This window comes from Bufo gargarizans, chromosome 1 (assembly GCF_014858855.1).
Source record: "Bufo gargarizans isolate SCDJY-AF-19 chromosome 1, ASM1485885v1, whole genome shotgun sequence".
NCBI lineage: Eukaryota > Metazoa > Chordata > Amphibia > Anura > Bufonidae > Bufo > Bufo gargarizans.
This window is the reverse complement of record NC_058080.1, coordinates 509,679,131-509,697,896: the sequence shown is the minus strand read 5'-3', so window position 1 is coordinate 509,697,896 and position 18,766 is coordinate 509,679,131. Positions and strand designations below refer to the sequence as shown.

Sequence of the window (18,766 nt, the reverse complement as noted above, 5' to 3'; positions counted from 1 at the left end):
ATAGCAGCAGCTTAAAGGGTATGAATGTATTCTGGTGCTATCTGTCCATACACTCTGCTTTTGTGTAATAGCACATACTTATAGAAAAGTGGTAAATGCAAACTTCCCTGAGAACAATTTACTAATATACTGTCTGGTGTGTTCTGGGATTTTTAAAGTTTAAGTTCACCTTTCCTTAGCATTGCCGAATTCTATATGTTGCAGCCCAGAAGGGGACTACAAACCTATACTCACTCACTTAACACCACCCTCTTACACGTAAAATAAAAGCTCACTTTTATTCTGATAGTACAGAGATCTGAACGCATTGTGTGTACCAAGTCACAGATTTTGAGATGGTTATGCCACACCTAAAGTACCATTTGCCTAATCTTGCTAAACATGATCAAGATCTTCCCTTATGGCCTCATGCACACGGCCGTTGTTTTGGTCCGCATCCGAGCTGCAGTTTTTGCGGCTCGGGTGTGGACCCATTCACTTCAATAGGGCCGCAAAAGATGCGGACAGCACTCTGTGTGCTGTCCGCATCCGTTGCTCCGTTCCGTGGTCCGCCCAAAAAATATAACATGTCCTATTCTTGTCTGCGCTTTGCAGACAAGAATAGGCAGTTGTTAAACGCTGTCTGTGCCGTTCCGCAAAATTGCAGAACGCACACGGATGCCATCCGTGTTTTGCAGATCCGCAGTTTGCGGACCGCAAAACACACAACGGTCCTGTGCATGAGGCCTATGGGTGTATATATTTTTGGTCAAGGAGCAGAATCTATCAACAGCTCAAAAATGGGAATGGTTTCGTTGAAGAGATGACAGTTGCCTCATTGAAGAGGAGAGATCTTTAAAGGAATCATGATACGAGACTCCATGCTCCGCACAAGAGGTACTGCAAGGAAACAGAGAAAAGCAGCAAATAGTTTGTCATGAGAAAGCCATCCCAATACGTTAGGGAAGATATACAAATTGTTTAATGATCCCCCCCCCTCATTTGAATCTAAAAAAAATTTGACATAATCTAGCCATGTGCACAGTACAAATTATCACATAGAACTGTAAAGATGAAAGGGTTGTCTAAGATAAATAAAAACTTGGGCAGTGGCGAAAAAACAGAAATGATACTAACCACTTTTTCCCCCCTGCCAAATCCAGCATTCTGCGCTGGTCCTCCCCACTGCTTTTTTTTGGTAGTTTTTCCTGGCTGCAGCAGTGAAGTTCCGCATACACCATGCCAGCCAATTGCTGGCCTCAGCAGTGACATCCTGTGCACTGCTGAGGACAGCGATTGGTTGCAAAATAACGAAGTTGACGTCAGTGGTGCAGGACTGGAGGAGTACAAAAGGTGGATGGTCAATTTACCACTGCTGCCTAAGTTTTGACTTAACTCGGACAACTCCTTATCCCATCCCCATAAATGTCTGATAATAACAGGCCCCTGCCATGAATGGACAACATTTCTCTATTCACTGCTATGGTACTTCTGAAAACAGCAGAGTGCTGGCTACATGAAAGGGGAGTTTAACTCCATAAAGACCAAACACTATACGTGTATGGCGCCTAGTGCTGGGCTTTAATCCGAAGCAGGAATAAGGCTCTAGCAATCTAGAAGGAGCAGGTCGGGTCCCGGGTACCCTGAAGAGAAGACAGAAGTGGTTTATTACTGCTTCTGCCATTTCCTTTCCTCATTTCATATGATAAGGAAAAATGTGCCCAAAAATATATTTAAAAAATAAGTAAAAAAATAAATAAAAATCTCAATTGTTGTTGATTCATAGGGTATAAAGAACCCAGTCCTTTCTGTTCAAAATAGGGGCTAGACTGAATGATTCCTGACCGTGGTGTGGGAGGGGACCAGCATCGCTACTACATATGTTCTGGGAATGTGAGTAGCTATCAAGCTTCTGGGCAGGGGTGCCACAAAATATTAAGGACGCATATCGGGTGGAAATACCAGCCACTCCTAGAGCTTTTCTTTTGGGGGTGATGATCACTGGAGATCGGGAAATGTGCCCTTGGGGTGCAACGTCTATTATATTATTTCAAGCTTGTAAATTGATAGCCAGATACCGGATCCGTCCTCAACCCCCTTCGCTAGCAGAATTCTTTAATAGAATGACCGACATATTACGCCTAGAAAGGGGGGTATATCTAAAAAGGAACTGTGAAGCCAAATTTGCGGCCATATGGGACAGGTGGCTCTCAGCTAGGGCTGGGGGGGAATAAACTTACAGGGTTATTTACTAACAGAAATAAGTCTATATTAGGCGTATTTCTGGCGCAGATTGTGACCTTTCCTTACTCATGCCAGGTCAAAAAAAAAAAGTGGGCGTGGCACAGATGGGCCAGCAGACCCGTCTCAGTCATTATTTTCTATGCCTGTTTAGGCATAGAAAATGCTCTAAATGTACGCCAGCAAGGAATCTGACGTAGATTTAGAGGCAGTTTTGAATCTGGCGAAGTTATGTAGAGTAGCCGGCTTCTCTACATAACTTCGGCAAATCCACCGCCAGCGCAGGGGCTTATTAAAACCGGCGTCTAAGAGACCCCGTTAGTCTCTAAATGACCTGCGGCTCTTGCACCAGCGCTAGCAGGGATTGGAGCGCCGACGCAGGAGCAGTAAGTAAGGTTTTTATTACTGGTCTCTCTCCAGTTTTTAAAATATCTTGCAAAACCTTAACTAATCAGGTCTAAATATGGAACCAGTTAAAGGAATTGTGTCACTATTTTGTTTTAATTACTGATTAAAAGAAATTATTTTTTACTTTTATTAACTTTTTCTGATTGCATCTTTTTTATTCATTTTATCGGGGCATTTCAAGCTGGGAACAACAGCTCTATAGATTGCCTTAAAAGAGTATAGGACGGGAGCCAACCCTCTCTCTAATATAGCAGTGTTTACTGTGCATTACACAGTTGTGTGTATTGCTGTTATGGAGAGGTTTATTACTGTGCCGCGGGTGTGTATTCCACACATGCAAGCAGAATACATACCCGCTCCACTGCAATACACACCACCATAACGTCAATACACATAATGGTGTATTACAGCATGAGATGTGTATTCAGTGCAGGCATGTTGCTGGGAAGGAGGCTGGCATTTGGGAAGAATGGGGCCGTGGCTGGCATTTGGGAAGAATGGGGCCGTGGCTGGCATTTGGGAAGAATGGGGCCGTGGCTGGCATTTGGGAAGAATGGGGCCGTGGCTGGCATTTGGGAAGAATGGGGCCGTGGCTGGCATTTGGGAAGAATGGGGCCGTGGCTGGCATTTGGGAAGAATGGGGCCGTGGCTGGCATTTGGGAAGAATGGGGCCGTGGCTGGCATTTGGGAAGAATGGGGCCGTGGCTGGCATTTGGGAAGAATGGGGCCGTGGCTGGCATTTGGGAAGAATGGGGCCGTGGCTGGCATTTGGGAAGAATGGGGCCGTGGCTGGCATTTGGGAAGAATGGGTCTGTAGCTGGCTAACATGGCTGGGCCGCGTAAATGATGAACGTGACGTCACTGGTCTATGAAAAGCAGTAGTAAACTCTTTTAGGCAGTTTTTTTTTTTTTTTTTATAGATAGTGGCATGGAAAAAAAAAACTAAAAACACTTGCAACATTTAAAAAAATATGTTTTCCCTAAAAATATGGTTTAAATAACAGTTTTTTGATGATACATTCCCTGGAGTGAGCTGTAGGTGTCGAGTGAACCTGCACTTTTATATCAGATAATCCAGTGGCAAATGGATTGCCAGTCAAAAAACGCCATGTTTAACCTGATTCATTTAGCCTACTCATGAGTTACACAAGACTGATATGAGCAATACTTGGAACTCATACGAATAAAAAAAAAAAAAAAAAAAAAAGAAGGTGTATGGTGCCCTAGTTTATATATTGATTAAAAACTGGAGCAAATAATATATTAAAGTGGCATTTCAAGATTAGAAAAGGAGAATGTGCAATAATACTGCCTTAAAATACCTGTATAATAGACATTTTCATCCCAGCCTCTTTTAGTCCATGCCGATTTCCTAGTTTCTTCTCTGGACTGTAGATCTTTGTAAGCTGACAAAAATACCAATAATTAGGACATTCAGAAATAACTTATTAATTGGATAACATGTATGCAACATTTAAAGTGACAAAGACATATCCTGAGTATGTCTAAGGGGGAAAACAAAACTTTACAGTGCTGTTAGATCCTTATATGCAGTACCTGTGAAAAATGCATGCCCAAAATCGCATGCATTTGGTCACAGACTACCCGAATTTTGTGATGTGGATGCTGGCAGCCTTAGTGCATTAGTGACCAAGCGTCTTTCTAGCCTCAAATCCCAAGAGCCATAGCTCTTTAATTAATTTTCCTGTCGACAGCCTTATTAAGGCTTGTTTTATTTTCTTAATTTTTTTTGCAAGATGAGTTGGCATCATTTTGAGGGACATTTAAAGGGGTTTTTTCATCTCACCATTACTAAGGTGGCCAGGGCTTAGTCTCATCCAGTCTTAGTAACGTCGACATGAGACTAAAACTTCCCGGATTCCACTAACACTGGGTTCACACCTGAGCTTTTTTCAGCGCTTTCCTACGCGCTGTAAAACGCTCAACAAGGAGAAACCAATGATTCCCTATGGGAATGGTTCACACCTGGGCGTTTTACAGCGCGTACGATCGCGCTGTAAAACACCCTACGCTCAAAAAAGTACATGAGCTTCTTTGGGGCGTTTTGTCGCGCGTTCCCGTACATAGACATTCGGGAACGCGCGACAATGGGCGTTCGCTTGTCTCTGTATGCGCGATTGCAAACGCCAGTACAATCGCTCATACAGAGCGCTCCTTTCAGAATGCTCAGGTGTGAACCCAGGGTAAATGTCTTAAAATAATGAGGCCGCAGCAATCATGCACACGACCGTTGTTTTGCACAGCATCCAAGCAGCAGTTTTGGTGGCTCGGATGCGGACCCATTCACTTCAATGGGGCCACAAAAGATGCGGACAGCACACTGTGTTGTCCGGCGGACAGTGTCCAAATCCGTTGCTCCGTTCCGTTTTGCAGACAAGAATAGGCAGTTATATTAATGGCTGTCCGTGCCGTTCCGCAAATTGCGGAACGCACACAGATGCCATCCGTGCAAAACACACAACAGTAGTGTGCATGAGGCTTAACTATGTCACCACTGCAGCCTTGTACACAAAAACAGCAGGGAGGACTAGAGCTTCAGTGCTGGGAATGGCAGGAGAGTAACAGGGGATTATGGGATCATTCAGATCGGACAGGACATAGACCCTACTGGAAAACTTCCTGGTGGGCTAATGGTGCCAGCCGAGCTCTCCTGATAGCTGTTGGCTGGGTACATATTTACCTGATGCTCCCAGTATCAATTAACGCCAAGAGTGTCAGGTGGTTGTATACCTAGCAGGCGGCCGCAGGTTCCCCTGGAATTCAACTGTGTCGTCGTCCTCAGGAGAGCGATACAGTTGAATACTGCTGAAGGGCATGGGAGACAATGGCCATTCACCCTCATAGGCCAGAAGCCTATTAGGTAGCATATAAACAGTGTGAAGTGATGACATCATTGTGCAGATGACAATGACATAATCGTGACCACCTGTGTTGAGATGTAGGTGGCATGATGATGTTATTGCAACTGCCTGCGCCTTGGGCACAGGCATCTCAGGCCACCACAGACAGCAGCGTGGAACAGGCGTTAGGCCTCTTTCACACGGGCGTTGCGGGAAAATGCTAAATTTTTCCGCTCGAGTTCAAAGCGTTTTAATGCATTTTGCATCCGCGTGATAAAAATCGGCATGTTTGGTACCCAGACCCGAACCCAGACTTCTTCAGAAGTTCAGGATCGGTGTTGTGTACATTTTATTATTTTCCCTTATAACATGGTTATAAGGGAAAATAATAGCATTCTGAATACAGAACGCTAAGTAAATGAGGGTTGGCGCGGCCCGGCTTGTCTTCTTTCTTCTTCTTTGAAGACCTGGGAGGAAAACAACCTTGGGTGATGTCACTGTGCTCATCACCATGGTGATGGGCCATGTGATGAGCGCAGTGACGTCACCAAAGGTCCTTTTCCTCCCAGGTCATCAAAGAAGAAGAAAGAAGACAAGCAAGGCCGCGTGAACAAGTGGATGAGGCGAGTTTAATTTATTTTTTAACCCCTCCATCCCTAATTTACTAAGCATTCTGTATTAAGAATGCTATTATTTTCCCTTATAACCATGTTACAAGGGAAAATAATAAAGATCAGGTCCCCATCCCTATAGTCTAGCAACCGTGTGTGAAAATCGCACCGCATCCGCAGTCGCTTGCAGATGCTTGCGATTTTCACGCAGCCCCATTCACTTCTATGGGGCCTGCGTTACGTGAAAAACGCACAACATAAAGCTTGCTGCGATTTTCATGCAACGCACAAGTGATGCGTGAAAATCACCACTCATGTGCACAGCCCCATAAAAATGAATGGGTTCGGGTTCAGTGCGGGTGCAATGCGCTCACCTCACCTCAAACTCGCCCGTGTGAAAGGGGCCTTAGGGTCCATTCACACGTCCGTAGTGTATTGCGGATCCACAATACACCCGGCCGGCACCCCCATAGAAATGCTTATTCTTGTCCGCAATTACGGACAAGAATAGGACATGTTCTATTTTTTTCCAGAGCCACGGACTGGAAGATCGGTGCTGCCAGCATCCATTCCGTCCCCATAGAGAATGAATGGGTCCGCACCTGTTCCGCACAATTGCAGAACGGATGCAGACCACAATTGCAGACGTGTGAATGGAGCCTAAAGATGAGATTTGGGGGGGGGGGGGGGTTCCGTTTTTTTTTAAGTTTCCTCTGCCACTTGGGGTGGGATTACTGGGGCACAACAAGGCACAATACTCAGGGAATTCTAGGAGGCATTTATTATTACCTTATTACCTGGGGCACTAGGGGCTGCATTATTATTACTGGGGCACTTTTATTACTGAGGAGACTATTAGGGAGAATTGTTGAAGGCACTCTGCACAATTATTGGTACTAATATTTTCAGGCAGACTATCCGTATGACACTTATTTCTGCAGTATAGCATTTAGGGAGCAGGCACAGTACTGAAGGCGGCATCAGGATGACACTGTTGGGGTACCAATATGGGGAGATAGTGGAAGGGTGATGAAGATTTGAGAAATGTAAGATGTGTGTAGCAAACTCTGCAGAAGCAAGATGGGGCTGAAAAAAGTCACCATGGCAGTCTGGGCAGAATTAAGAAAATGAGCCTCAGCCCACTCCTCCATATCTTAATTAGGGACACCTGGAGGAGGAGGACTGAAAGTTGCAGCTGGCACTGGCCATCACAATGGGGCAACACATAGTGCTGCTAATTAGTGTTCCTGGGGCAGTACGTTGTTCCGCCATGCTGACCCCACCTACTTGTGTTGGCCCCGCCTTCAGAACTACCTACAACCTTACACTACTTGTACATTTTTTTTTTTCAGGCCCACTTTAGGCACCTGGGGTGCATTATTTTGTTAAGTTAGTGGCATTGGCACCCCCTTTAACCACCTCCCGACCGCTGTACGCATATATGCGTCCGGGAGGTGGTTGCTTTATTCCTCCTGGACGCATATACGCGTCTTCTCGCGAGACGCGAGATTTCCTGTGAGCGCGCGCGCTCACAGGAACGGAAGGTAAGCGAGTGGATCTCCAGCCTGCCAGCGGCGATCGCTCGCTGGCAGGCTGGAGATCCGAATTTTTTAACCCCTAACAGGTATATTAGACGCTGTTTTCATAACAGCGTCTAATATACCTCCTACCTGGTCCTCTGGTGGTCCCTTTTGTTAGGATCGACCACCAGAGGACTCAGGTAGGTCAGTACAGTCGCACCAAACACCACACTACACTACACCCCCCCCCCCCCTGTCATTGATCACCCCCCTGTCATTGATCACCCCCCTGTCATTGATCACCCCCCTGTCATTGATCACCCCCCTGTCATTGATCACCCCCCTGTCATTGATCACCCCCCTGTCATTGATCACCCCCCTGTCATTGATCACCCCCCTGTCATTGATCACCCCCCTGTCATTGATCACCCCCCTGTCATTGATCACCCCCCTGTCAGGCTCCGTTCAGACGTCCGTATGATTTTTACGGATCCACGGATACATGGATCGGATCCGCAAAAAGCATACGGACGTCTGAATGGAGCCTTACAGGGGGGTGATCAATGACAGGCGGGTGATCACCCATATACACTCCCTGATCACCCCCTGTCATTGATCACCCCCCTGTCATTGATCACCCCCCTGTAAGGCTCCATTCAGACGTCCGCATGATTTTTACGGATCCATGGATACATGGATCGGATCCGCAAAACACATGCGGACGTCTGAATGGAGCCTTACAGGAGGGGTGATCATTGACAGGGGGGTGATCACCCTGATCATCCCCTGTCATTGATAACCCCCCTGTAAGGCTCCATTCAGACGTCCGCATGCGTTTTGTGGATCCGATCCATGTATCCATGGATCCGTAAAAAATCATGCGGATGTCTGAATGGAGCCTTACAGGAGGGGTGATCAGTGACAGGGGGGTGATCACCCTGATCACCCCCTGTCATTGATAACCCCCCTGTAAGGCTCCATTCAGACGTCCGCATGCGTTTTGTGGATCCGATCCATGTATCCATGGATCCGTAAAAAATCATGCGGATGTCTGAATGGAGCCTTACAGGAGGGGTGATCAGTGACAGGGGGGTGATCAGTGACAGGGGGGTGATCACCCTGATCACCCCCTGTCATTGATAACCCCCCTGTAAGGCTCCATTCAGACGTCCGCATGTGTTTTGTGGATCCGATCCATGTATCCATGGATCCGTAAAAATCATGCGGACGTCTGAATGGAGCCTTACAGGAGGGGTGATCATTGACAGGGGGGTGATCACACTGATCACCCTGATCATCCCCTGTCATTGATAACCCCCCTGTAAGGCTCCATTCAGACGTCCGCATGCGTTTTGTGGATCCGATCCATGTATCCATGGATCCGTAAAAATCATGCGGACGTCTGAATGGAGCCTTACAGGGGGGTGATCAATGACAGGCGGGTGATCACCCATATACACTCCCTGATCACCCCCTGTCATTGATCACCACCCCCCCCCCCCCCCCCTGGTAAGGCTCCATTCAGACATTTTTTTTGGCACAAGTTAGCGGAAATTTTTTGTTTGTTTTTGTTTTTTCTTACAAAGTCTCATATTCCACTAACTTGTGTCAAAAAAATAAAATCTCACATGGACGCACCATACCCCTCACGGAATCCAAATGCGTAAACATTTTTAGACATTTATATTCCAGACTTCTTCTCACGCTTTAGGGCACCTAAAAAGCCAGGGCAGTATAAATACCCCACATGTGACCCCATTTCGGAAAGAAGACACCCCAAGGTATTCCGTGAGGGGCATATTGAGTCCATGAAAGATTGAAATTTTTGTCCTAAGTTAGCGGAAAGTGAGACTTTGTGAGAAAAAAATAAAAAATAAAAATCAATATCCGCTAACTTATGCAAAAAAAATAATAATTCTAGGAACTCGCCATGCCCCTCATTGAATACCTTGGGGTGTCTTCTTTCCAAAGTGGGGTCACATGTGGGGTATTTATACTGCCCTGGCTTTTTAGGGGCCCGAAAGTGTGAGAAGAAGTCTGGGATCCAAATGTCTAAAAATGCCCTCCTAAAAAGAATTTGGGCCCCTTTGCGCATCTAGGCTGCAAAAAAGTGTCACACATGTGGTATCGCCGTACTCAGGAGAAGTTGGGGAATGTGTTTTGGGGTGTCATTTTACATATACCCATGCTGGGTGAGAAAAATATCTTGGTCAAATGCCAACTTTGTATAAAAAAATGGGAAAAGTTGTCTTTTGCCAAGATATTTCTCTCACCCAGCATGGGTATATGTAAAATGACCCCCCAAAACACATTGCCCAACTTCTCCTGAAGTACGGCGATACCACATGTGTGACACTTTTTTGCAGCCAAGGTGGGCAAAGGGGCACATATTCCAAAGTGCACCTTTCGGATTTCGCAGGCCATTTTTTACACATTTTGATTGCAAGGTACTTCTTACACATTTGGGCCCCTAAATTGCCAGGGCAGTATAACTACGCCACAAGTGACCCCATTTTGGAAAGAAGACACCCCAAGGTATTCCGTGAGGGGCACGGCGAGTTCCTAGAATTTTTAATTTTTTTTTACAAGTTAGCGGAAAATGATGATTTTTCTTTTTTTTTCTTTTTTCCTTACAAAGTCTCATATTCCACTAACTTGCGACAAAAAATAAAAAATTCTAGGAACTCGCCATGCCCCTCACAGAATACCTTGGGGTGTCTTCTTTCCAAAATGGGGTCACTTGTGGCGTAGTTATACTGCCCTGGCAATTTAGGGGCCCAAATGTGTGAGAAGAACTTTGCAATCAAAATGTGTAAAAAATGACCGGTGAAATCCAAAAGGTGCACTTTGGAATATGTGCCCCTTTGCCCACCTTGGCAGCAAAAAAGTGCGACACATCTGGTATCGCCGTACTCAGGAGAAGTTGGGGAATGTGTTTTGGGGTGTCATTTTACATATACCCATGCTGGATGAGAGAAATATCTTGGCAAAAGACAACTTTTCCCATTTTTTTATACAAAGTTGGCATTTGACCAAGATATTTTTCTCACCCAGCATGGGTATATGTAAAATGACACCCCAAAACACATTCCCCAACTTTTCCTGAGTACGGCGATACCAGATGTGTGACACTTTTTTGCTGCCAAGGTGGGCAAAGGGGCACATATTCCAAAGTGCACCTTTTGGATTTCACCGGTCATTTTTTACACATTTTGATTGCAAAGTTCTTCTCACACATTTGGGCCCCTAAATTGCCAGGGCAGTATAACTACCCCACAAGTGACCCCATTTTGGAAAGAAGACACCCCAAGGTATTCTGTGAGGGGCATGGTGAGTTCCTAGAATTTTTTATTTTTTGTCGCAAGTTAGTGGAATATGAGACTTTGTAAGAAAAAAACGCGGATTTTACTCAGTATGTGTGACACTTTTTGCTATAACTTTTACCCCAAACCATTTTTTTTTTGCCCAAAACATTTTTTTTTTATCAAAGACATGTAGAACAATAAATTTGGCGAAAAATTTATATATGGATGTCGTTTTTTTTTTTTTTTAAACTTCTTTTTATTGAAGTGGAAAAATGCAGACAATACATATCATACAGACGTTGATGTCCAAAGAAGTAAGATACATTGCACAAGCAAGAAACATTGATCGTCTCACAACATTTTTCCATTCCACTCATTTTAACTTTTCTCCCCTCCCCTCCCCATCCCTGAACCCCCCCCCCCCATCCCTGAACCCCCCCCATCCCCCCAACCCCAAAAACACTGATTTGATTGCCTTACATGAAAAAGCCTATCTTATCACATACTTTCCGGTTTAAGCCTCCAGTAATCCCAACTTATTAGCCAATTGCGCTTCCAGGTACCATTTGGTCAGCTTGAACGGGCGCATAAGCTCCTCAATTTCCCCCCGTGACAACAACTTCTCAATGAAGCACCTCCATTTTTTAACAAACTTTTCAATCATACGTTCCTTATCTTGCTCCACCTCAAGTCTTTCCAGATAAAGGACAGCCTTCATCGTGCCCAATACCTCCTCCCAAGACGGCACTGACTCTTCCAACCAATGTCTCAAAAGAGTTTTCTTCACAGACATCAACATAAGATGTACCCCTCCTTTGGTGACTACTGTACCCATTTCCTCATTCTGATTCAAGGGTATATAATGGAAAATACACTGTTGAGGTGTCAATCCCACCGTTTCCCCCCAGAACTCCTTTATTGTGTCTATTGATTTCTGCCACAAGGGTCTCACTTTCGGGCACTCCCACATGGCATGTAACAATCCGGCACTTTGGAGATTGCACTTGGGGCAGTTCCGCAAATAATGAGCAGGGGCGTCACGATAAGACAGGTTGAAGGCATATGTTGCCCTATGCATGAGTCTCAGCTGCGATTCTCTCCACTGTTCATTATATGTGGCCCGCCTTACCAATTCAAACCCCACTCTCATTTTTTTTGCGATATTCTGATCCAGCAATTCCCTCTCCCAAAGCTTGTACGCCCCTTTCACCAGCCCTATCGTTTGAATGTTGTGAAGCCTACTGTGCAGTTCCGACAGGGACAAGTGGGAACCACTATTGCCCAACAGACCCGCAAACCAGGCCAGGTTCTCCACATCTCCCAAGGAACTCGCCTGAGTTTTACAATAACTCCTGATCTGCTGGTAAGGAAGATACTGTGCGTCTGGCATGTCATACTTTCTTTTAAGCTGGTCCCACGACAACCATTGGACCGTGTTTTCCAACAATAGATCACTAAGTTTCACGATGTTTTTGTTCCTCCATACTTGAAACAGAGCATTCTCCCTGCCCTGGGGGAAGGCCGGGAGTGACCACAGCGGCATTCTAGGAGAAATGTAACACGGGAGCCCGTAAATCTTTCTAATGGCCTTCCACGCCACTATGGTATCCCTTAACAAAACGGCTTGCTTAATCGACGCCGGGATGTCCCTGAGCCTGGAATGCAGTAGAGCCTCTAAATTTTCCCTGCCAGCAAGTTCTTTCTCGAGCCAAGTCGCCGAGTAGAAAGCAGTATCCCATACCCAATCTCGCGCGTGCCTAAACAGCGCCGCCAGATTATAGTGGCGGATATCAGGAAGCTGCAACCCCCCTTCATCCCGTAGCATAGTCAGCTTGGCATAGGCGATACGCGGTCGTTTGGTCTTCCACAGGAAGCGGTTAAATGCCCGCCGCATCCTCACCACATCCACATGTTTCAGTAGCAGAGGTATCATTTGAAGCGGGTAAAGCAATTTCGGGAAGCTCATCATCTTAATTAAGTGGGCTCTACCACAGAGAGACAAGGGCAGATCCCGCCACCTTTCTAACTCAGATTCTATTTTCAAGAAAAGAGGGGGATAGTTCAGGGTATACAGCGAGCTCGGGGTGCGACCGATCTTGATGCCCAGATAAGTTATATAATCTTTCCGAATCTCCACCCCACTCATCGTGCAGGCCCCCAATTGCGGTGTTCGCCCTAAAAACAATAGTTGACTTTTGTCTACATTGACCCTATAACCCGTTACTTTCCCATAAGCGCTTAATGCCTCCAACACCTTCCCCAACTGGGCCTCTGGAGCCCCCATATACAGCAGGATGTCGTCCGCAAAACAGCTAACTTTCAGCACCTTACCCCTATTCTGATTCCGTCAAATAAATCCGAATGAGTCAGCCACCTCGCCAAAGGTTCCATCGCCAAATTAAAGAGCAACGGAGACAGGGGCAGCCCTGACGGGTTCCCTTGCCCAGTACTATAGACCTGGATAGGAAGCCGGGTATGTTTACTCTCGCCTGAGGAACCTCATACAGCGCCCCTAGGTAATTCCTAAAATGACCCTTGACGTTGAACCTGTCCAGCACCATGTCCAGCCATTGCCAGTTGACATTGTCAAAAGCCTTTTCGGCATCAATCGCAAGCAACGCCGGACATGGTGCTGTTTTCACCTCCCCACTCGCATGCAGACTAGCTAATACTTTGCGAATATTCGTAACCGCCGACCTCCCCTTCATGAACCCCACTTGATGCGGGCCAATCAGTTCAGGTACACATTGCGCCAACCTGGTGGCTAAGAGTTTGGACAGGATCTTGACATCCTGGTTTATCAAAGAAATAGGCCTATACGCACTCGGCAGGTTCAAGTCCCTCCCCGGTTTCGGGAGGACCTTAATATATGCCATCTTGCCCGAATCAGGCAGGCTCCCCCCCAGCATAACGCTATTAAACAATTTGGTCAGGGTTGGGACCAATTCTTGGTTCATTGACTTATAAAATTCCGCAGGATATCCGTCTGGACCCGGCGCCTTACAATTCGAAAGGGATTTTATGGTCGCCCCAACTTCCTCTTCCGTAATTTCCCCATTTAAGGCCTCTAACCGTTCCTCCGGTAATCGTGGCAAGTCAATTTTATCCAGAATACTCCTAGCTTCCGCAGGATCAAACGGATCCCTAGAATAGAGGGCCTGATAAAATTCTCCCAGGATATCTACCATCTCTTTCGGTTGGGTGCATAACCTTCCTGTTCTATCTTTCAGAGGATGCAGCATAGATTGTGCAGTGAAGGGGCGTGTTAAATTGGCTAACAAACGACCCGCCTTATTACCGAAGCGAAAAAATTTCGCCTTCTGATAGTCCCCTGTCCATTTTTCCCTCGTTTCCTGGCAATAATCGAAGTTGTGTTTAGCCGTCACCCAGGCCAATTTGTTGGGGTTTGTGGGATTCTGCAAAAATCTGGTATAGGCTTCCCGCACCTCCCTCGTGGCTTGGTCATACCGCTCTCTCGCCTCGCGTTTCTTCCCTACTGTATACGACATAATCCGACCCCTCAGTACCGCCTTAGCCGCGTCCCAGAATAAGCGCTGATTGGCCGCATGCTCCGCATTATCCTGTGCATACTCCCACCACCATCCTTTTACTTTGTCAGTGAACTCCTTATCTCTTAACAGATGTTGCGGCATCCGCCAGATAAAATCCTGTCCCCTAGGGACTGCGTCCCTGAGCTCCATAACCACTGGGGCATGGTCCGAGATTAACAGATCGGCAATTTCCACCTTTTTCACTTTAGACAACAAGACTGTTGACGCTAATAGGTAGTCAATCCTGGACCATGACCCCTGGGCATGAGAGAAATGGGTATACTCGCGGTCTTCCGGATGGTAGTACCGCCATGTGTCATGCAGCCCCGTATTTTGCAGTAGCGGAAGCAGCGTCTGACTTCTCTGCCGTTTATTAGCGTTTGCAAATGTCCCCCGCTTTCTGTCCTCCTTTTCACTATGTACCCTATTAAAGTCGCCCGCTACCAGCAGCAGCTGTGAGTGCTCTGAGATAATGTCCCCTTCTAGGGTCTCGTAAAACGCTGCCTGGGAGCCATTAGGGGCGTAAACATTGTGGACCACTAACTGACCCACTGGCGAGTTTAACTCCAAACGAAACCATCTCCCCAGTGTGTCAGCTGTCGCAGACAGTACATCAAAACGCAACCGTTTATGAAAAAGCACTAAAGTACCCGCCTTCCTTCCCACGGAGGGTGACCCCACTACTCGGCCCACCCATAATTTTCGCATCCTGTCAAAATCTGCTTCCTCCAAGTGGGTCTCCTGCAGGAATGCAATGTCAACGCCCAGTTTTTTAAGGTAGCGGAGCACTGCCATACGTTTGGTGGGGGAGCGAAGGCCCTTAACATTCCATGTTGCAACTTTCATGTCGGTGACTCACTGAAAAGGACACTGCAGGAGGACCCCCGTAGAGCAAACGATCCTGTAATACATATAAGAGGCACCGGTATCAGCCTTACACTGTGTCTCAAATCAGTAATAACTCCCTCCCCAACCCCTCCCTCCCTCCCAACCGCCCCCCACCCCCCCAACAATAACATACATTTTCTAGACTTCGCTTTTTTCGCGCATTCTACCGCGTAGCTGTTGTCACCACTAAAATCCAACCGCATCCCAATCCTTCTCCCACCATGCCCCACCCTCCAGCCCTATGCCTTGAGTTTCACAGACAACTACAACCCAAATTCAACATAACAGCAGGTCCGTTGATCTCTCACGTGTCACGCCAGGGATCCTGCCACAGGTAAAGTCTCTGCTTAGAGGCGATTACAGTCACACATTTTCAGCTTCCCGCAGATCAGCTCCCGCTGCACGTGCCATAGATCTGCCCGGGCTCTGTCTTGCTCCTCTTCCCCTGGATGATGCCGTGGATCTTTGGGACAAGGACATGAACATGTCCGAATATAGAGGGTCCATCTCCAACGCTTCTCTTGCCTCCCCTGGCGAGTGATAAGTATCAATCGACCCATCCGGACGGAAGATCCTCAGGGTGGCAGGGTATAGTAGAGCGAATTTGATCTTGTGCTTAGCCAGCGCTGAGCAGAGCGGAGTGAACTCCTTTCTTCGCCTCGCCACCTCAGCGGAGTAGTCGCTGAAAAGGAGGATCCTGTTACCCCTGATCATTAGGGGTTGCTCTTTACGTCTGAACTTCGCCAGTATGGCCTCCTTGGCCGCATAATTCAAGTATTTCACAATCGTCGCCCTCGGTCTAGCGTTGTTAGAGCGCGACCCCGCCGGTAAAGGCGGACCCAGGCGATGCGCTCTCTCCACCACACACGTGCCCCTCAGCCCCAATGCCTGCGGTATTTCCTCCTCACATATGTCCGCCAAGTGATTCGGAGGGATCGACTCAGGTAACCCAATGATCCGCAAATTGCTCCTCCTGGAGCGGTTCTCTAAATCATCTATCTTTTCCTTTAAGAACTGGTTACTACGCAGGAGGTCAGCGATATTACTTTGTGCTTTCTCCAGATCTTCTTCGACCTGCACCACTCTGTGCTGTACCTCTGTGATCTGAGAGGTATGCTGTGCCACCTCAGACTGCAGCTGTTTCAACGCCGTCGCAACTGTGGCCTCTAGCGGAGGCTTTAATGTCCGGGGCCAGGAGCTTAGCTACTTCTATGGCCATAGATTTACACGAGGAGGTTATATCACCTTTCAGCAGGAGGCCACAATCTCCATCTTCGTCCTCCGACCCGGACGCTTCGGTACTTCTCTGTGTGGACTGGGAAGTCGAGCGGGTGAGCCTGTGACGCTTCTCGGACACCGGCGCCATCTTGCCCCTAGCTTTCAGTTCGTCTCCCGTCGGGGGTAGTGTCGGAACTTCCCTCTGCGAGCCGCCCCGGACCACAAACTTTTCCATGTGAAGCCCCTCGATGTTCCCGGGGGTATTGGGGGCTAGTCTCAGCCCCGGTATGCGGCGATTTCGCTGAATTCGGGCCGGCCGAGCGGAGCGCTTCTCACTAGCGGCTTGCCATGCGCGCGCCGGAACCAGAAGTGGATGTCGTTTTTTTTGCAAAATTTTACAGCTGAAAGTGAAAAATGACATTTTTTTGCAAAAAAATCGTTACATTTTGATTAATAACAAAAAAAGTAAAAATGCCAGCAGCAATGAAATACCACCAAATGAAAGCTCTATTAGTGAGAAGAAAAGGAGGTAAAATTCATTTGTATGGTAAGTTGCATGACCGAGCGATAAACGGTGAAAGTAGTGTAGTGCCGAAGTGTAAAAAGTGCTCTGGTCATGAAGGGGGTTTCACCTAGCGGGGCTGAAGTGGTTAAAGAGAACCTCTTAAGACAGAACAGCCAGAAATTGTGCAAATTGATACATTGTTTTGAAGGAAAGGAATCAATTAAACTTGGAATTTTATACATTTAACTCTCTGCTCTTTCGGAGCTCAAGACTGATGGCATTCTATGTGTAAATGCCCTAATACACTGTGCGATGTTCGGGCAGGCCGATGCAATTGAGTGGGATCAACGTTTTCACTGATCAACACATTTCACAAGCCAATGTAAAGTGAATGTGGGAGGAATGATTGCTACCACAGTTGTTCCTCCCTCATTCTGTGCTATTGATTATTGGATGCATATCCCCGAGATTTGCTGATAATTGTGTAACTTTCATCCTGACAGATGCAAATCAGCTGTCAAAAGCCTTTACTGGCTGATCAGCAGTACGATTATACAGGCCAATTATCCAAACGCTTGTTTCTAATAACTGGCCCTCAAATGGTCCAATCTAATAGGCCCTCAAATGTGTATCTATTGAGATAGCTGTCAGTCATTGATGAGATGTATCAGTGAGCTCAGAAAAATCAGACAACCATATGTACAAATAACAAGGCTACATTCACACAAACATATTTTGTTTCCGTGTCCGTTCCGTTTTTTTTTTGTGGATAGGATACAGACCCATTAATTTCAATGGGTCTGCAAAAAATGCGGACAGCACACCAGGTGCATTCCGCATCCGTATGTTCTTTCCGTAGCCCCGCAAAACAAATAAAACATGTCCTATTCTTGTCTGTTTTGCGGATAAGGATAGGCATTGTTACAATGGATCCATATGTAGGTCATTCGTTTTTTTTTATAGATCCTCCTGATCTATAACATGCTGTCATTCCATGATTGAGGTTTTTTTTTTTTAGGGTTTTGTTTTTACAGGGTTTACAGTGCAGTTAACTTTATTGTGCACGTCTTTAGCTTATGTTTTACTATTTACTACCAGAAAGTAATAGGCATCATGTTGAGCAGGGAGGGTGGAAGCTTAGGGACAACAGGCTTAGATGCCTCGTCGCTACTAACCACTGCATATGAAGGGTTAAACTGCTGATCCTGCAGATCCCAGTATTGTCACATAGCTAAGCTTCTGCTGCTGATCTGGCAAATTAAACCAGAAGTGAACAGAAGATAAATGTAAAGTAAAGCCTGCATTAGACAACCACATGATAGAAACATTTCCAGATAGAAGCGGAAATGTTTAGTTTCCAATCGCAATTACCACTCCCTAGCCCTACATCCAGCAGAGAATTACTCATCTCTCTCCTTTACCCTCTCGCCTCAAATGCTCCATTGATCTACTTGTAGACATTAAAAACTTTCCTCTCTAAACACACATAAGCACCTCATGCCCTATACTACTCGCACATGACCTCTCTCTCTCTCCACAACAAACTTTACAGCCTCCACAACTTATTTATTTCTCACAACCTATCTTTGCTGGAACAAACAGAAACCTGGCTAACATGCTGTACCACAGCGTGGAGATATCGGTCTTCTCCTATCAGATAGCTGCTTCTTCAACCCACG

General features: G+C 46.5%; 1 protein-coding gene across 1 annotated transcript in view; it reads right to left on the bottom strand.

The window, feature by feature from the left end:
- Nucleotides 1-609: 609 nt before the first annotated feature.
- NIPSNAP1 (nipsnap homolog 1) overlaps nt 610-18,766 on the bottom strand; it is a 55,034-nt gene continuing 36,877 nt past the window's right edge. Inside the window, exons 9-10 of the mRNA XM_044275281.1 lie at nt 3,951-4,034; nt 610-879 (exon numbers count right to left, since the gene is read on the bottom strand). Coding sequence (XP_044131216.1) covers nt 815-879; nt 3,951-4,034 — 149 coding nt within the window. The 3' untranslated portion in view covers nt 610-814. The remainder of the gene's footprint in view (nt 880-3,950; nt 4,035-18,766) is intronic.